Genomic DNA, 18916 nt, shown 5'->3' with positions numbered 1-18916 from the left:
CCTCTGTCAGAATCTTGACTGCACCTTTACATCCCACACATGAGATAATTCCACCAGCTTGCTTATTTTATTAAGGCTAAAAGACTATCTCCTTGAAACAGAATGAATATTTTTCCCTGGGACTCTTTTCTACTATAATACTTAAAGTCGTAACAGTAATTAAGGGATCTAACAAGTTGCTTCCCATTCATTTTCTGCCTTGCCTGATTTCATGCTCTGCTTTCCCCTCAATAAACCTGTCCTTGGGCTTGTCTACCCTTCCACTAGGCAGAGTGGTTTTGCCTTTGCCTCGCCACTTTCCCCTGGAAAACTCGCTCTTTAGCGCTAAATCGGAACAAATGGCAATCCATGGAAAAGCCAATTGCCGTTTGTTCAAAGCATGAACCAATATCCTCTGCTGATGGAGCCGTTACGGCACTATATGATAAATACATACTTGCATATTTATGTGCACACACACACACACACATCTATAATACATATATAAAATGTATAAAGAAAGAGATTATGAATAAGCATGTCTCATGAATGCAGAAGGTTCTGAAGATAATGAGCACTCACGCTTTACATTGTGGGTGCCCTTTGTGGGATTGCACATGGTGCTACAGTTCCCAGGGAGCTTAAGGGCAAAAGGGGCTGGCTTGCCTCTCAGTGCTATTATTTGGAGCTTCACGCGCAGCTTCAGTAATCAAGTTTCTTGCTGGGAGGTGGGGCCAGCCCCATTTATAAATAGGGGGTGGAGCCGACGATAACCAGGCAGTCGGCTCTGAAGATTCACCCTCCCTACCCTCCCTTTGTTTAATGTTTCTTGTTTGCAGGTTAACTTTTTCTTCCTGTTTAGCTGGCGCTGCTGCGGTTATTGACTAGTTGCTGTTGAAGGACAGGGGAGAAATTTTCCTACATTGGCAGGTTTTTGTCTTCCCCCTAGCAATTCATCACAACTTGGGTGGTTATGGCCTTGGATGGAATCCTTGTCTTTTCTTATTTATATGGGGGGGGGGCTTTAAGTGGTGACTCACCCCCCTGCGGTGGCGATTCCAGGGTCCCCCTCTTAAAGGGGTTATATATATGGGTGCTACTGGCCATACACTGAAAGGTTGTCAGTGAACAACCCTGCGTGCGGGGATATGGGCTGGGCTGCCTGCTACACTTACGTCTCGCAGAGCACCCCCATATCCCATTTACCCTGATGAGCCCCAGTTTCCCTCGATTGGGGGGCTGGGAGAGGTACACGCCCAAGGCCTAAGCCAAGGTCTTCCTACTTTTGGAAGTGTAATAAAGTTGTGGCCTAATTTTAATTCCATATACGTTGTCGAGTCTTTATTCCTTCCTTATGATCCCCGGGGGCTGGGGCTGTTGCCGTCTGGTCACGCAACAGACTGTCCACTGACCCCTGCCTTGCACTTAAAATATGTGCAGTGCTATGCTTTGCCAAAAGTATATAATATTATTTTTTGGGGGGGAGGAATGTCCACTTTCTTAATGGGGTGCCAGATTTAAAAGAAAACAATCCTTGTGTAATAACAATACAGTTTGAAAGTTATTCAATATGAGTCAAATTTCCAGTGTCTGAGAGATCACTGCCAGGAAAGATCTACAAATGATAGGGAGGCAGTGATTTAAACCCATGCCCATTTGGATCCACAATACTGGAGTGGTGTTTTTTTTATTGTATTCTTTTACTTAGCTTGCCCGAGATTTTGGCCACGCTGCTAATCAGAGCAGTGCTGCCCATGCCAAAGCCCAGATAGAGGTAGCTCCATATGCAACAAAACATTCACATCTAATGGAGACTCCAGAGTTGGATTTTGAAGACAGCTGGAAACTTTTATTAAGTACTGGCACTTCTTTAAACTTTTTTTGGACAGAATAAAACCACATCAACTTAAAAGAAGATTTAAAAGTCCTAGGGGATTTTTAAAGGTCACTTGACAGAGAAAAAGTAATCTTATTTTTATAAAAGTAGGCTGTGCATCCCATTCGCTGCAGCCCAATTAGCAATCCTTATTAGGTAACATCTATTCCAATCTCAAATTAATAATTCCGATTAGAACTTGCATCACATAGAATTTTTTTGTTTTGTTTCAACCTTAAAACTCTTAATGCTAAACACACAGACCTATTTTTAATCATTAAAACTGAAAATCATAATTGTAGTGCTTATAAAAATGAAATAAGAGATCAGTTATTTAAAATATGTCTCTCCAGCCTCCCCATCCTACGTCAGATTCGGATTCAGAGGTGAACCTTGTGTACCACTGAGTTCAAGCAACCTCCCCAAAATATTGTACTTCTGCTACTTAACGTTTGGTTGGTGCCAGCACAGTCTCTCCCCCCCCCCATTACATTTAAATAGCATTTATGGTTATCAGTAAATATAGTTGAAATTGAAATACTTTATTGTCACTTGTACAACTTGTACACAAGCACCCCCCCACTCAGCTCTCCTAGTCGTAATTCCCCTCGTTTACTGATGCACACCCACCAAACCCAAAAGTCAGTTGCCCTGTTGTTATCTTTTCATTCAGCAGCCTCACAGCCCACAGATAGAAGCCGTTCTTTACCCTGTTGGTGCGACTAATCCTGCTTCTATATCTTCTGCCCGAGGGCAGGAGATCAAGAAAGTGCCGACCAGGGTGTGAATCATCCCTGAGAATTTCCCTCACTCTCCTGAGGCAACGTTCTTCCGCTATTTCATCCAGCGGATTCACGGGACAGCCCATAATATATTGTGCTGTATTCACCACCCTCTGTAGGCACTTCCCATCAGATGACATAATAAGTAGTCATCAGAAACCACCCTTTAACGAGTGGTTAGCTAGTGCTTTATGACATTGAAGGAGAGAGGTTAGTGTTGTCAAGTTTGAGGAAGTGCAGCTCTGGCCGACTTAGGTTCTTGGGAAATAGAATTCCACTGAAAGAGAAGATATAAGATTGAATGGCCGTTCCTGGCACCATAATCCAGTCCATGTGTAGGTGGACACTTTCTGTTCTCCACCACAGAAGTGTCACCGTGCGTGTGAATACCTTCCTATTCCTGATACAGCCTGATATAGTGGTACCTCAGGTTAAGTACTTAATTCGTTCTGGAGGTCTGTTCTTAACCTGAAACGGTTCCTAACCTGAAGCAGCACTTTAGATACTGGGGCCTCCCACTGCTGCCGTGCCGCCGGAGCACAATTTATGTTCTCATCCTTCTTAACCCGAGGTACTATTTCTGGGTTAGTGGAGTCTGTAACCTGAAGCATCTGTAACCTGAAGTGTATGTAACCCAAGGTACCACTGTATTTGTTGTTAAGAAACTGGGAGCGTCTGCGAGTGGATGTACTTCTTCCCTTGCCAGCACCTCCCCTTCCCTTTCCTGCTCCACTTCCCCTTGCTGGCTTGTGTCAGTTACACCAGCACCAACAATAACAGTAGTTAATGTCACAGGTATCAGTCTAAACATGGCTAAGACCAGTAAGGGAAGCAGCATTTGTGGGCAGTGCCAGAGGAACCCTCTCCATCACCTGAGGCAGGACGCTGAGGGGCGGGGAGAACCGCCCGATGAGGCATGCGTGGCGTCCGTACATACTGCACATGTGCGGCAGCCCATACAGTCGCTGTGTGTGAGTGGCAGCCCGTACAGACACCCATATGGACGCCGTGCGCGAGTGGCAGCCCGTACGGACTGCAGAGGCGTGGCAGCCCGTACGGACGCGGCGCGAGCGGCGCCCACACTGACTGCATGTGCGCCCTCCATCGCTCTACAGCTGGGGGGAGGCAGTGGGCCATCTTGTCACCCCCCCCCCCGGGCAGTGCCCAGGGCGTCCCTCCTCCCCCCTTCATATGCCCCTGAAGTCAGGGGCTGCCGGTAAGAGGGCGTGTGATCCTGTGGCTCATGCCTGATCTTACTGCTGGATGCAGCCATGATATGACATATGCCTGGGTACTGATTAAGTGGGTCAATGTATGATCATGGTACCCTAATTTTGGGAGAGGAGTAGGCTAAAGGAGCTCCTTTAGGTTTTGCTGCTTGGAGAGGATGAGTTATGCAGCACAACCTTCTACTTTCATAGAAGAGTCCCTTGAAGAAGAAATGAGAGAGAGAGAGCAGTTTGGATCTTATAGTATGTCATTTGCCGGCAACAAAACTCTACGTACTTTTGCTGAATGAGATTTTACTTCACCACTTACATCCGTGATCATTTTCCCTCTGGTTTTGTTTCTTTCTCTGTGGTTGGCTCGTTTCTGCTTCTGTTGCAAAACGCGCTCCCTCGTGGTGCGATACTCCAGGGCAAACTCACTAATAATTTTGCAGAACTTATTGATGTTGACTTCGCGGATTGCGTAAGGCGGGTATCCCATAAATAACAAGAAGGAGTGGAACCTAGAAAAACAGAATTGAGTGATCTGTAGCTTTCGTCCAACAAGTAAGGGAAAGCCCCTCAACCCCCCAGGGATTGTTGCTGGCGGTGGTGTTTTAGGGAATATGGCATGATCTAGGTGAAATGCCTTTGTTTCTAGGACAGAGCAGGTCAGAGGAGCATGCAGTGGATAATCTGCTTTTGAATTATGAATTTATCTTGGCTGCAACTCTTGCAAGACCTGCTCCCAGCCTTCCTTGCAGACCCTTTCCCCACCAGGTCTGGGAGGGTGGGCTGTGACTGATTCCAACTACAAAAGCTGAAGTTGCTGAAGAGGCCAGAGACTATCTAGGCCGTGAGTCCTGGAAGACACGCTCCCTGCCGTGCAGGCCTTTTCCCCACCTGGTTTGGGAGGCGCCAGGACTGACTCCAGCTGCAAAAGCTGTGGCTGTTGAGCAGATTCTTGGACTGGAGTACCATGCTGGGTTTTGGTTGGGGATTTTTGGTAGCTGCTGTTGTATCTCTATTTTAGATATTCTTATGATTTATGCGGAAATTGTTCAATTTGATTTTGTACTATTTGATGTTTTATTTATTGTTTATACTAGTGGGTCGAGCTCATTGGAGGAGTTTGGAGGCTCATTGGGGGTGAAGAGGAAGTAGATTCTGATGCACTTCTGAAATTGTCATTGGGAATGCAACAGGATCTTCTTAGGCACACAGCAGGGATAAATCAAGCTGACTCTCTCAGGCTCAATTATGAGCCTCTCTCTGTGATGACTTCACCCCAGCTTTGCTAAAAACTCGCTACTACTCAGCAGATTTGCCCAGAGAACTTAGAATATCATCATTTTTTTATGAGACCTCTCAATGGTACATCATCCATATTATTCTCTGGTACTCTACCTGTTAATTATTCTTCTGTGGACAATTTTTAAAATTATTATTCTTTCTGCACAGTCTTTAAGGAACTCAGACATCTTTTGCTTTAGAGTTGGCTTCATTTCATGCTTTGCTATGGCCTTCAGGTGATCCCATGATGCTTTGCACCGTTTCTCCATTTGACATAAGTTGTCCCGAAGTTGTTCAAAGTCAACCTAACAAGAAGGGAAGAAATGATTAGATTTATATATATTTCTACACATCATCATCATCATCATCATCATCACTATATACAATTATTAGTGTACAGTGGAACCTCTACTCAGGTCCGGAAGGTCCGGAGGTCCATTTGTGAGTTGATCCAGGTTGCTGGTAGAAGCGCTGTTCTGCACATGTGCAGACGGCAGAAGCCGCTTCTGTGTGTGTGCGAATTGCGGCAAACCTGGTATTTACTTCCGGGTTTGCCGCAGTCGTGAGTTGAATTGTTTGCGGGTATGGGCGGTGGTTCGGCGGTTCGAATCCCCGCAACGGGGTGAGCTCCCGTTGCTCAGTCCCTGCTCCTGCCAACCTAGCAGTTTGAAAGCACGTCAAAGTGCAAGTAGATAAATAGGTACCGCTCCAACGGGAAGGTAAACGGCGTTTCGGTGTGCTGCTCTAGTTCCCTAGAACCACATGCTGGCCACATGGCCTGGAAGCGAGATGAGCGCCGCAACCCCAGTGTCAGTCACGACTGGACCTAATGGTCATGGGTCCCTTTACCTTTACCTTTAGGGGTAAGTCGAGGTTCTACTGTATATGTACACAGTAACAAATTCTTAGTTCATAATTTAACTGAGGAAGCATCTTGTTTTCCGTCACATACAAATCCTACAAAATCTAGTCCACATTATATGACCCAAGACACAAAACAGTCTACTAGTCATATATGACAGTTCACTAGGGCTCAAGGACCCCCTGTTTTGCTAACTGCTTGTGGTTGCAATCTGCCTACCAACGTCAGTAGACAAGAAGCTGCTACTAAACTGTAAGAATTGGACCTCTGGGCTGAACTTTTCTGGCCCTGTTTGTTCCATTGCCTCAGTCCTAGTTGTTGTTTGTGGCCAGTTGGAAGTCTGGCTGGTTGCTGAGCAAGTCACCTGGGAAATCCAGACAGGTTTTGCATGGATGTGAGTGCAGTTGGCCGGCTGTTTCTTGTGCCCCCCCCCCCTTTGGTCTGGCTCTTCCTGTTTTGACCACCTGACTGGCTTCCCTGTTGCTTCCCTCACCTGGAGAACTGGATAAATTTCTCATTTTCCATCCGACCATTTCCTGAAGGCTTCGAGCCTTGCTTGCTTTTTGGCCAAGAATACCTGGCGTGCCAATCTGAAAACACCTTTGAGTCAGTTATGCTGTGCTCCTAACAAGGCCGGTCCAAGTCATTTTGGCACCTGAGGCAAACCACAAAATGGTGCCCCCTACTTCCAGGCAGGAGAGAAGGGGTGAGCGAAGATCAGGGGTGCCAACTTGAATAAAATATTGTGTGCGAGGAGGCAGGTAAGCCCCACCCCACATAACTGATCACAAGACGTGGGCATGCGCGCCCCATTTGAATGGCAATGCCCATCAACTTGGGGTGTGTGTGTGTTGAAATTGGGAGTTGGCTTCTATGGTGAAGATCCACATCAGATCAAGGGGAGGGATAAATATCTACATTGAGAACATAGGTGGGAGGAGACCAGCTGCACCTCCTATTTGCCAAGAATCCGCTGCCGAGGCGGCGTGGGCAGGGGACTGCTGAGGAGATGGCAGATCCAGCCTCCAAGGTTCATGCTGAAGCTGTTGCTGCCACTGCGGCAGGAGGAGATGCACTCCTTAGCGGCCGATTTGCTGTCTGTCAGGGGACTGCCATCGGAACAGGGGAGGGAGGCAGGGGGGCCGTTGGGGTACAGAGCTGTTCCTCTTCCAGCGATGGGAAAAGCTACACCTCCAGTGGAGAAGAGGGGGAAGGGGCCAGTCAAGCGAGGAAAGGGCTCGGGGATGCTGCTGAGAGCCCCAGCGCCTCACCAGGCTGGCCAGGAGGGACGCACGCCCCTTCCGTTGCCCAGCCTGCGCAGAGGGGTGAAGGAGCCTTGGGGTGCCGAAGTTCTTGTGTTGGGGGAGAAACTGGAAGGGGCCACTCCCGGATTCTGCAAGTGACTAAGACGGACATGAACTTTGGGGATCTGCACTGTAAATAGTTTGCACAATAAAACCTGTAAAAGACAGGTCGGAGTCCTGCCTGGCTACTCACGAGCAACCACCACCAGCATCTGACACTGTCCCTGTGGATTCTGGCACCTGAGGCTATCGCCTCAACTTGCCTCATGGCTGAGTGGCCCTGGTTTCTAAGACTAACTTGTGCCAATAGCTCTGGACCCAAGTGTATCCCTGCAGACCACAATGATCTCCATCAACCCCTCTAGTCTATGGCTGCCTGACCCATTACTCCTTTTCGCTTCATGCTTTCCTGGCCTGATGACAATGGGAGCAATGGAGACCTAACAGACCTCGGTTTTGTTTAGGGAAGTCAATCCTTACAGCTCCTTTTGAACAAGTGCAATTGTACGTCTGTGCAGGAAGGTATCTTTTGAACTTTGAAAGTCTTGTGTCAACACAGTGTAATCGAGCTAGTAAAGCTTAATGTAGGGGAAGCCAATAAATTCCTTAATAAAGTAAACGAGATGAGGGTTCTCCTGTTCATTAACCATAAAAGGTGTTTAAGTGGCAGAGACCTGCAGCTTGGTTTATGTTGCCACAAACAGGGAGCTCTGTGCGGTTTAACTACACAAAAGCTCCCATTGAGTGGAAACACATACGCTCAAACTGCTACCGTTTGCGTTACAGCGGAATAGAAGCCAGGTTCAGTTAAGAACATGCAAATCCCAGCTATTTCTCTTTCTGTAGGAAAGGAACCAGCTGACACAGACTTGCCCTGTCAACACAAGGGTCCCTGCTGCTTTCTAGGGCAGTGAGTTTGGGGCTGTGAGGTGTAAAGTTGAAAGCAATGGGCACCTACAGAGCCCCAACCTTCCCACAGCCCCACCCTAGAGTAAGTGGCAGGGACACTGCTGCCAAGAAGGTAAGGTAAAGGTAAAGGGACCCCTGACCATTAGGTTCAGTCGTGACCGACTCTGGGGTTGCGGTGCTCATCTCACTTTACTGGCTGAGGGAGCCGGGGTACAGCTTCTGGGTCATGTGGCCAGCATGACTAAGACACTTTTGGCAAACCAGAGCAGCGCACGGAAATGCCGTTTACCTTCCCACCAGAGGGGTACCTATTTATCTACTTGCACTTTGACGTGCTTTCGAAATGCTAGGTTGGCAGGAGCAGGGACCGAGCAACAGGAGCTCACCCCGTCGCGGGGATTTGAACCGCTGGCCTTCTGATTGGCAAGTCCTAGGCTCTGTGGTTTAACCCACAGCGCCACCCGCGTCCCGCTACCAGGTAGAACCCCACTTATTCCTTGCATTTAGGCTGGCCAGATTGAACACTGGATAAATATATTACAGGCTGCAGAGATGTTACAAGGGCTAGCTATAAATTGCTTTTATTATGTATTTTGTGTTTTCTATCTTGTATTTTTATGCTGTGAACCGCCCCGAGGTCTACAGATGAAGTGTGGTATACAAATTAAACAAACAAACCAACAAAATACTAGCTCCACCTTTTCCCCACAATTCTTGCAACTTCATTTTTTTCTCAGAAAGTTAATACCAAATCACATGATAAAGGGAGTGACTCGTGCTCTGGTTAAGTGTCTATCATTCATGGCCCAAATTATGGCCTCCCAAAAGCACAATGAGTAATATAAGGTATTTGGCTTCTTTCTTTTTTAAAAAGTCTCCTGTACTTGCCAGTCTGGTGATGGGATTTTTCCTACCTAACTTTAAAGTACAATTCATTCCTTGGCCTCAGTAGGAATAGTAAATAATGTGAAATATGAAGCCCTTTCAAGATCCCGACTCATTTAGAAAATGAGGACATATTCGCTCAATTGTATATGTGCTTCAGGACAAAAATCTGGGTCAAACCATTGGCATAGATGTTTTTGAAGGAGCATCTAATTGTGAAGCCTGTGCTTTGTGCTGTGACTCAGAGCCACGCTGGAGATTTGGGAACCATATCAGTAATCTCTTGCTTTTTTAAAAAATATTTTTTATTGAAAAAGCCCTGACAAGCAGACTTGTATACTGCAACTAGTAGTGGGAAGTACTGGCAGGAGGAGCTGGTGGGTAAACCAACTGCTTTGACACCATTTTCTTCTGCTCAGAATCACATATCCCACCCCAAGCCGTTTTCCTACTTGGGAGAAAAGCAGTTTCAGGGATCTTTTGTGAACAAATGACGGGACCGAATAATATTATTTTCCAGACTGAGCATGTTTTGCCAAGAGCTCGGAGAATATACCAAAAGGTGATGTGGATCAGAATGTACACACAGAAAACAAGAAAGAAAGAAAGAAAGAAAGAAAGAAAGAAAGAAAGAAAGAAAGAGGAAGGAAGGAAGGAAGGAAGGAAGGAAGGAAGGAAGGAAGGACCAAGCAACACTAAAAATCAAAAGAAGCAGCCTTGGAATGATTCTCAGATAATTAATTTAGCAATGTAATATGGCCAAAATGTTTCGATGTGTCTTTTTCTTCAGGGGCAGGGATGTTGGTGAGACAGTGGGAATAAGAAACAAGGACTCAGAGTCTTAAAAAGGACGACACAATTGGAAGCTTTGCCTAAGGGCTTCCTTTGGTTTGGATGTAACACTTTTGTGCCTGCAAGATACTTGTATACTTAGAATATAAAGTGAACGGAGTATAAGCAGAGTTTATTCAATTGATGGATGCTTTTTTTTTTTAATAAAAAGGTTTTGTGGATTCTAACTGCTTTAGCAATAATTTTATTACGCACGGTACTTAGGCGTTTTCTGCTTCCACAGTCTGTAAATACTTTAAAATAAATGAACATACAGGGTTTTCCCCATCACCAACCTGCCCTTTTTTGAAAACGGGGACAACATTTGCCCACCTCCAATGTGCAGGGACCTCACCTGTTCTCCAAGAATCCTCAAAGATTATAGACAGAGGCGCTGAGATTACACCTGCAAGCTCCTAAAGCACCCTTGGGTGCAGCTGATCGGGCCCTGGAGATTTGAATTTATTTAAAGTAGCTAGATGTTCTCTTGGGACGTGGGTGGCGCTGTGGTCTAAACCACTGAGCCTCTTGGGCTTGCCGATCAGAAGGTCAGCGGTTCAAATCCCCGCGACGGGGTGAGCTCCCGTTGCTCAGTCCCAGCTCCTGCCAACCTAGCAGTTCAAAAGCATGTCAAAGTGCAAGTAGATAAATAGGTACCGCTCCGGCGGGAAGGTAAATGGTGTTTCTGTGCGTTGCTCTGGTTTCGCCAGAAGCGGCTTAGTCATGCTGGCCACATGACCTGGGAAAACTGTCCGCGGACCAACACTGGCTCCCTTGGCCAGTAAAGCGAGATGAGCGCCGCAACCCCAGAGTCGGTCTCTGACTGGACTTAACTGTCCGGGGTCCTTTACCTTTAGATGTTCTCTTGCCATCTCTTTTCCTATTTGGGGCTGCAGCGCCCATTTATTTATATAATAATAATAATAATAATAATAATAATAATAATAATAATAATAATTTATTTATACCCCGCCCATCTGGCTGAGTTTCCCCAGCCACTCTGGGCGGCTTCCAATCAAGTGTTAAAAACAATACAACATTAAATATTAAAAACATCCCTAAATAAACATTTACTCTGTTATCACCAGGTTGGGCATCACTTTCCTTTCCACTTTGGGCAAAATAAAAAAATTCCAGTAGCACCTTAAAGACCAACTAAGTTAGTTCTAGGTATGAACTTTTGTGTGCATGCACACTTCTTCAGATACACTGAAACAGAAGTTGCCAGATCCTTCTATATAGTGAGAAGGTGGGGAGGGGTATTACTCAGAAGGGTGGTGGGAATGGGAGATTGGCAGATAGCTGAGATGAGCCTGTTGACGACTCTTAACGACTGTAATAGGTCTTACAGGAAAAGGCAAGGGGTGAGAAGGTGAGAAATGGCTTAGTCATGTATAATGAGATAAGAATCCAATGTCTTTGTTCAGACCAGGTCTCTCCATGGTAATACCCCTCCCCACCTTCTCACTATATAGAAGGATCTGGCAACTTCTGTTTCAGTGTATCTGAAGAAGTGTGCATGCACACGAAAGCTCATAGCTAGAACTAACTTAGTTGGTCTTTAAGGTGCTACTGGAAGGATTTTTTTTTTATTTTGACTATGGCAGACCAACAGGGCTACCTATCTGCACTTTGGGCAAAGTAGGCATTGAGCAGTTCTGCCTTTTCTATGACACCCAATAGCATTTCTCTGTCTTCTCCACACGGATAACCTACCATGAGCTTGCTCCTCCTCTTGCTTCAAACACAGCCAATGAAACCTTTTGTTATTATTTTTAACCTCTCTTGCAAGCCTGAGCTCTTTCTGAGCTTTAGTCTGCCTGACATTCACCCTGCAACTCATATATACTCCTCCTTTTTGATCTCCCCTTTCTTCCATTTCTTATACTTGGCGTTCTTAACTCTCGGCTCATCTGTAAGATCCTTATGCAGCCATACCAGTTACTTTGGGTGCCTCCCACTTTTATTTCTCGTTGGAACTGTCTGCATTTGCGCCTTCAACATTTCTGTGTCTTGAGTCATAATTTCGTTTCTGAATGTTCTGCTTATGTACCACTTTTGTGGCTTGGGAATTCCCTCTCTGCCTGGATATAATTAATTTTTGTTCTCACCGAAGTTCACATAGGAAAAGTTATGCAGGTGAAACATCTAAGTCTCTGTTGTTTAACTTCTTCAGAGTTTTGAGGGTCACGTGGAATCCAAACGGTAACGTAACCCTCAGTGAAAATGCCCAAAGCTTATTTATGCCAATTTCTCTTAAATACGATTTCTCCTCTTTTTGGAGTCTGTGCCATTTAGCAGCCTGGATGGCTTCCAACTTCAGGAACACTGATTTGTGGCAGCTATGAGAAGTGGGAACGGGGCTTGCTACAGTAAGCCTCTTCTGTTTCTGAAAGTCCAGAAATATTCCAAAGAAAAAGACCTCAGGCATCATAGGAATGAACAAAGCTACACGAAATAAGGTTGGACAGCGTGGAAGAAAACAACTGGAAAGACTTGGAAAGAACTGTAAGACAAAATGTTTCTGAGAGGAAGTCAAATTCTAAAGTTTATAGGACCCAAACTCAGGCATAGGGCCTTCTTGGTAGTGGCGCCTGCCCTGTGCAACGCCCTCTCATCAGATGTCAAGGCAATAAGCAACAATCTTACTTTTAAAAGACATCTGAAGGCAGACCTGTTTAGGGAAGTTTTTAATGTTTAATGCTGTACAGTGGTACCTTGCTTTGCATACGTTTTGGATTACAAACAGGTCAAACCCAGAAGTGCATGTCCTGGTTCGCAACCTTTTTTTGGATTGCAAATGTGATAAGTCACAAAAAGCACGCACGAGTTCACAATCATCAGAAACATTCCGCTCTGCTGTAACAAAGGTAGAGACAGTGGCGTAGCGTGGGGGGTGCAGGGGGGGGCCGGGCGCACTTGCAGCTCTCTGCCCTTCCCGAGGTACTATTTCTGGGTTAGCCGAGTCTGTAACCTGAAGCGTATGCAACCCGAGGTACCACTGTACTTCCAAGTCAGCGTGCAAGGGATTGCAGGACCGGCGGACTTGGCGGTGGGGGTGGTTGCTGGAGCCTCGTCTGTCCTTTCAGTCCCGCACCCACCGCGCACCCCTTCCTATGCCACTGGTAGCTAGGCGAGGCGGGGGGCACTGGGTGCCACACCTCGGCGCCTGCAGCGTGCCTGAGCCATGCGTCTGCGGGTGAACTGCCCGCAAGCTCCGCTCTGGCCTCTGCCCACCGCCCTAGCCTCCCTACAGCTGAGGGGGAGGCTGCAGCGAGGCTCCACGCAGCGCGCCCTGCCATGGCTCTCCCGCATGGCACTCGCCCCTGGCTGCAGGACGCGCGCGCCGCCCCGGGCCCCCGAGTGGCTAGCTGTGCTGAATACGTTTCCCGGGCCTTGTATGAATTTCCTTCCTCTCCCGGTTCAAACTAGAGTCACACCCGTTCCCTGACCCTTGCTCTGGCTGGCGCTTCTTCGAGGATCCGGAGGAACTCGGCCGTCCCTCCCACCCCCCAAGCCCGGCTACTGAGAGAGCCTGGCTCCTCCTCCCTGGGCAAGCGGCGTTGCCTGCCTCTGCCCGCCAAACCCGCTCCGGGGGATCCCGTTCAGCGCCGCCCCAGCAGCGGGGCCATGATCTCCGCCCCGGTCGCGCTCTTGTGCCGCGCTGGAGGCCTCCTGCTCCTCCGCCGGGCTGGGCTCAGCCGAACCTCTTGGGCTCGCAGGTACCGGGCCGTGCAGGCGAGCGACGTCGCTTTCCCACCCTCTTGGCCCCGGGGGACTTCCAGATCTGGATTGGCAACGTGCTGGTGTTTGTTTACATGCAGATAACAGCAGCCCAGCGTCTCCGGGTCTGTTTTGGCTCCCTCCCTGCCCTGGGTGACTCCGCAGGGGAGCTTCGGCCACCCCAAATAGCCTTTGCATGGGGGGCGGGGGGCGGAACTGAACAGACTTGGCTGCTGCGGATTGCACTGCACGTTGGCGATGATTGGCCCAATGCATTTAGCACTACGGGGGAAGCGGTGGCGATGTGGTTTCACTTTGGGGTGACACTCCTGTAGAAGAGCATGGCATGTGCAGAGCCCTCTTCCTCGCCCCCCTCGTCCTGCCCCCTGCAGACACAGACAGCGAGCTTTGCTCACTCCCACTCAGACCCCTTTGCCCCCTTGTACTGATCCAGTAAGTAGGACAGGGGCGGGAGCCAGTGGCCCTGTGTAAGTGTTTTTGGACTACAGCTCCCATCATCCCCTCCTCACACCATTGCCATGGCGCTGATGGGAGTTGAAGTCAGGCAGCGTCCAAAAGGCACCAGGTTCCCCAGTCCTGCAAATAGAGGAGGTTTGAGCTAAACGGCGCTTTTGAATTTCTGCTCGACCCTTCAGTATTTTTCCTGAGGGGCTCCATGGCTGGTTTCCTGTCTGGTTCTGCTTCTTGTTGCAGTTTTCGTTTGCTCTGCCGTGCTCTACTGCAGATTTATCCGCCGATCTTAACTATTAGAGCGCAGAGAACATTCAGTTTCTCTTTCCGCCGTCCCAGATCTCTAGCCACACCTACCTATTGCTTGCTCAGAGCAGTGGCGGAGCATGGGGGTGCAGGGGGGCCGGCCGTACCGGGCGCAACATCTGGGGGTTAGGGGGCGCAAATCCACGGGTTAGGGGGCGCAAATCCACGGGTTAGGGGGCACAAATTACTTGCCTTGCCCCGGGTGCTGACAACCCACGCTACGCCACTGGGTAGAGAACAGTCCATTGTTTCTTAGGCCTTTCTCATGCCTTCTGGCCTTGCTAAAGAACCACACTGCAACTTGCTTTCTGTCCGGGAACCATGCCAGAACAAGAGATTGAAACATATCTGAACACTCTTTCCTGGGAAGGGTGCCAAGAGTCCACAATAGTCCCAAGACAGCTTTCTGTACATGCTCAGGAACCTCAACATGGGGCAGGACTCCTGAGGGAGGAGAAAGGAGGAGGGAACTGGAAAGGGGTATATATACTTGTGCACATGATTGTGAACTCGTGCATGCTTTTTGTGACTTATCCCACTTGCTCCTTCTACCAGTTCATGGATGGTAGAAATAAAAGGCCTTTTCTCTGAAACTATTCCTTGAGTGTCTGTTGACTCCCACTTCCCTTTCCCAGGCGCAATATTTTTCCCACCCGAGGGCAAAGCCTCATAAGGCTACAGGATGGCTGGCATAGCCATGGTCTGCCCTTAGCCAGCGCTGTGGAGCCACAGACAGCTTCATGTTGTAGTTTGCCCAAACAACTAAATCACCTGAGAACACGCCACATCTACATTTTCTCCTTCATCCCACCTTGACATCTGGATAACTGAGAGCTTAACCGCAGTGTCTGTAGCTGATAAAGGCTGCTGCCAAAACTCTCCTGTTGGATGGCAAAGAAAAGCAGCAAGGTTCCTTTCCCTTTGATTGAGACTGAGTATGCTGCTTAGAAACGTCGCGCAGCATTGTGACACAGTCACAACAATGGCAAGATATGCTAACTGTTGCTACACAACCAGGAGGCCATTATCTCACAAATGGCTCATCAGGTGGGTGGGGTGGATCCTTTCTCTCTTCACACCAGCTCAGGCAAACGCTCAAAATTTATATACAGTGGTGCCCCGCAAGACGAATGCCTCGCAAGACGGAAAACTCGCTAGACGAAAGAGTTTTCCGTTTTGGAGGTGCTTTGCAAAACGAATCTCCTATGGGCTTGCTTCGCAAGACGAAAATGTATTGCGAGTTCCTGCGGGGGTTTTTTCCTCCCCCCCTTTTTCTAAGCCACTAAGCCGCTTATCAGCTGATCCGATAAGCCGCTAAAAGCTGCTAAAAGCCGCTAAAAGCCGCTAAAAGCGCTAATCCGTCAATGGGCTTGCTTCGCAAGACAAAAAAACCGCTAGACGAAGAGAATCACAGAACGGATTCTTTTCGTCTTGCGAGGCACCACTGTACTGCCCTACGTGTATAGGGCTGTATAAAGGTAAAGGGACCCCTGACTATTAGGTCCAGTTGTGGCAGACTCTAGGGTTGCGGCGCTCATCTCGCTTTATTGGCCGAGGGAGCCGGCGTACAGCTTCCGGGTCATGCGGCCAGCATGACTAAGCCGCTTCTGGTGAACCAGAGCAGCGCACGGAAACGCCATTTACCTTCCCGCCTATTTATCTACTTGCACTTTGATGTGCTTTTGAACTGCTAGGTTGACAGGAGCAGGGACCGAGCAACAGGAGCTCACCCCGTCGCGGGGATTCGAACCGCCAACCTTCTGATCGGCAAGTCCTAGGCTCTGTGGTTTAATCCACAGTGCCACCCGCGTCCCTATAGGGCTGTATAGAAATTCAATAAATAATAAAATGGGAATGGAGTTGAGAGATGACCTAACCTGGGGAGAAATCAGCAAAGACCTGATGAAGAGAGCACAGCAGAGGTTATATTTTCTGAGAATTCTCTGGAAAAACAATCTCTCAAAGGACCTGTTGATGGCATTTTACCATTGTACTGTGGAGAGTGTATTAACTTAGGTGGTTTGGGAGCTGCACGGCCAGGGAAAAAACAATGCTGTCCAGGGTTGTAAAGACTGTGGAGAGAATAACTGGGTGCACTCTTCCCACCTTGGATCAAATCTAGGCTGCCAGGTGCCATAAGAAAGCTGCAGAGATAGCGCAGGATAGTGCGCACCCCGGAAATGATCTCTTTCAGCTTCTGCCTTCTGGATGAAGGTACCGGGTTATAAAGACTAGGACTATCCGCCTGAGGAACAGTTTCTACCCAAATGCGATTTTGGTTTTAAACGCAGTATAAGGAGTCTCTATAGTAGTCTATTGTATTTTAAAATTGGGTTTCAGAATTTTAATGGTTTTTTGAATGCCTTATGTAGATTTTTCAATTTCATTGTTCTGTATGGGACAATAACAATAAAGATATTGTATCATAAATAATAATAATAAAAAAGAGGAAGTCATATCTAGAGGTTCCATGGGTGAAGGCAAGCGGAAGTCTATGGAAAACAAAAAGCAGGTGTAATAGAATCGCTTGTGACAAAGTGACACAATTCAAGTAGGCGTGGGCCCTTTTGAGAAGCTGAAGGATATTTGCAGGGTATTCCAGACCACAGAGGTTTGTAGGAACACACCCGTCTTGGAACTCCTCTCCTCTCTGGAAATACAGACAGGATCAGAGATACCGTATTTTTTGCACCATAACACTCACTTTTTTCCTCCTAGAAAGTAAGGGGAAATGTCTGTGCGTGTTATGGAGGAAATGCCTACGGGTGGCATGCCTACGGATTTTCCTCCTCTAAAAACTACGTGCGTGTTATGGTCGGGTGCGTGTTATAGAGTGAAAAATACGGTAGCTGATGTAGAAAGTAACTAAAACAAGATAATGATTCACCACCTACTGAATGTCTGCCTGCCAATGGTTTGATATGTTTGTGACAATATGCAAACATTTTAAAAAGTCCGCAGTTGTGAATCTTGAAGAAGCATCCCCGTGAAAGGCTTATTCGTGAGTATTGCTTCCTTCAAAATCTATTGTACATTTATAGGGTTATATAGTCTCCCTTCTACTATTTTCTCATCTATACAGTCCCAGCTCTTCATTATTTACCGCTAGTGACTGATAGATGCTTGTACTATCTCAATGCCTAACTTTCTCTCTCCTCTTCTAAAAGAATCTATGAATATACAGTGTTGTAATATTGCTGAGAAGCTGATGCAGGAGGGCAGATTTTGTTAAACTGCTTATTTCACAATCTGGGGGTGTCATGCAAAAGCACTGCACCGTTTCCAAGAACCTGTCTTGTTTCCCTGTGAACTGAGAAGGCATCACACTTTGCTTTCTGTACACAAAAGAGAAGCCAAAACTTAAAAGATTATCTCAACTGCTTGCTGGGGTGGCATAGTTCTGACAGATATCAATTCTATTAATTGCTTTATAGCTTAAAAGCAATGCATTCACTTCGGAATAGACTGCTTGTTAAAAAAACAACAAACCCCTTGATGAGAAAACCATTTGACAGAAAAATGAGGGAAAATGCCAGAGAAAGTTCCTATATCCTAAACATTCCAAGTGGATGACATAAAACAAAGTCATATTTCTAAGCTCACTGTTTATAAGGAAGAATGGAGAAAAGCAGCATGAAAGCAAAACTTGGATATTACACTTAAACCATTTTTTGTTCCTTACAGAAACTGATAAAGATCCCTTCTGTCATAGAAAAAGGAGATTTCCTTGCACACAAAAATGTACCTTGGCTGACCTCGTGATGGCCCCAATCTCAGAATAAAGGTCCGTGCTGTCTGGGAATTTTTCCACCACTATCATACAGACGTGATGAAGGAGAGACTGCTTATGCACTGTGTCCTTGACTTCTGGAACTTTCTCGAGGTAGCTCAGTTCAAAGGCTTTGGCCTATGTGAAGGAAAGAAAAGAAATAAAAACAACATGCTACATTCACTTCTACATGCCTCAATTTTTTATTTAATATACCATGTCTGATGGGAAAGAGAATACTGCTCTCAGGAGGCCCTTGGTTAAAATGGAACATGTTACTAAACAGCTGCAAAATCAGATTTATACATAGTTTACATGTTAACATTCATCTGAAAGCATCAATGTTAATGGAGCTAATTCTTTTTTCAAAAAACAACAAATTCAGTGAGGACTCACCCTAAAATAGCCCAAACAGACCACTGAGGACTGAGTACACTCTGATTGAGTATTGTAGGGGCTGGGAGACAAATAAACCCCACAGCCAGATGGGTTTGGGAATAGGAAGGAATAGCTAGAGAAGCCAAACAGAAACACCCCTTTTCTAACTGTGTTGCATTTTACTGTCCCATTTTACTGTTTTCCCTCCAAATATTTTAGATGGCAAATTTGCTATGGTTCCCTTAAAAGATAGATGCCATCTATGCAGAGGTAAAACCTTTGTGTTATTTTGCTGCAGTTTCTATCACCGTTTGAGAAGAAGAAGAAGAAGAAGAAGAAG

General features: G+C 46.9%; 1 protein-coding gene across 13 annotated transcripts in view; it reads right to left on the bottom strand.

Annotated features, from left to right (window-relative positions):
- Window positions 1–18916, bottom strand: part of FHOD3 (formin homology 2 domain containing 3) — a 352366-nt gene that overhangs the window by 24135 nt on the left and 309315 nt on the right. For all 13 annotated transcript variants that reach the window (XM_082194682.1, XM_082194676.1, XM_082194681.1 and 10 more), the window contains 3 exons: window positions 18175–18336; window positions 5253–5443; window positions 4177–4369 (listed from right to left, as the gene is read on the bottom strand). In XM_082194682.1, coding sequence (XP_082050808.1) covers window positions 4177–4369; window positions 5253–5443; window positions 18175–18336 — 546 coding nt within the window. The remainder of the gene's footprint in view (window positions 1–4176; window positions 4370–5252; window positions 5444–18174; window positions 18337–18916) is intronic.

This window comes from Podarcis vaucheri (genome assembly GCF_965113315.1).
Source record: "Podarcis vaucheri genome assembly, chromosome: 13".
Classification (NCBI taxonomy): domain Eukaryota; kingdom Metazoa; phylum Chordata; class Lepidosauria; order Squamata; family Lacertidae; genus Podarcis; species Podarcis vaucheri.
This window is presented reverse-complemented; position numbering and strand designations above follow the sequence as displayed.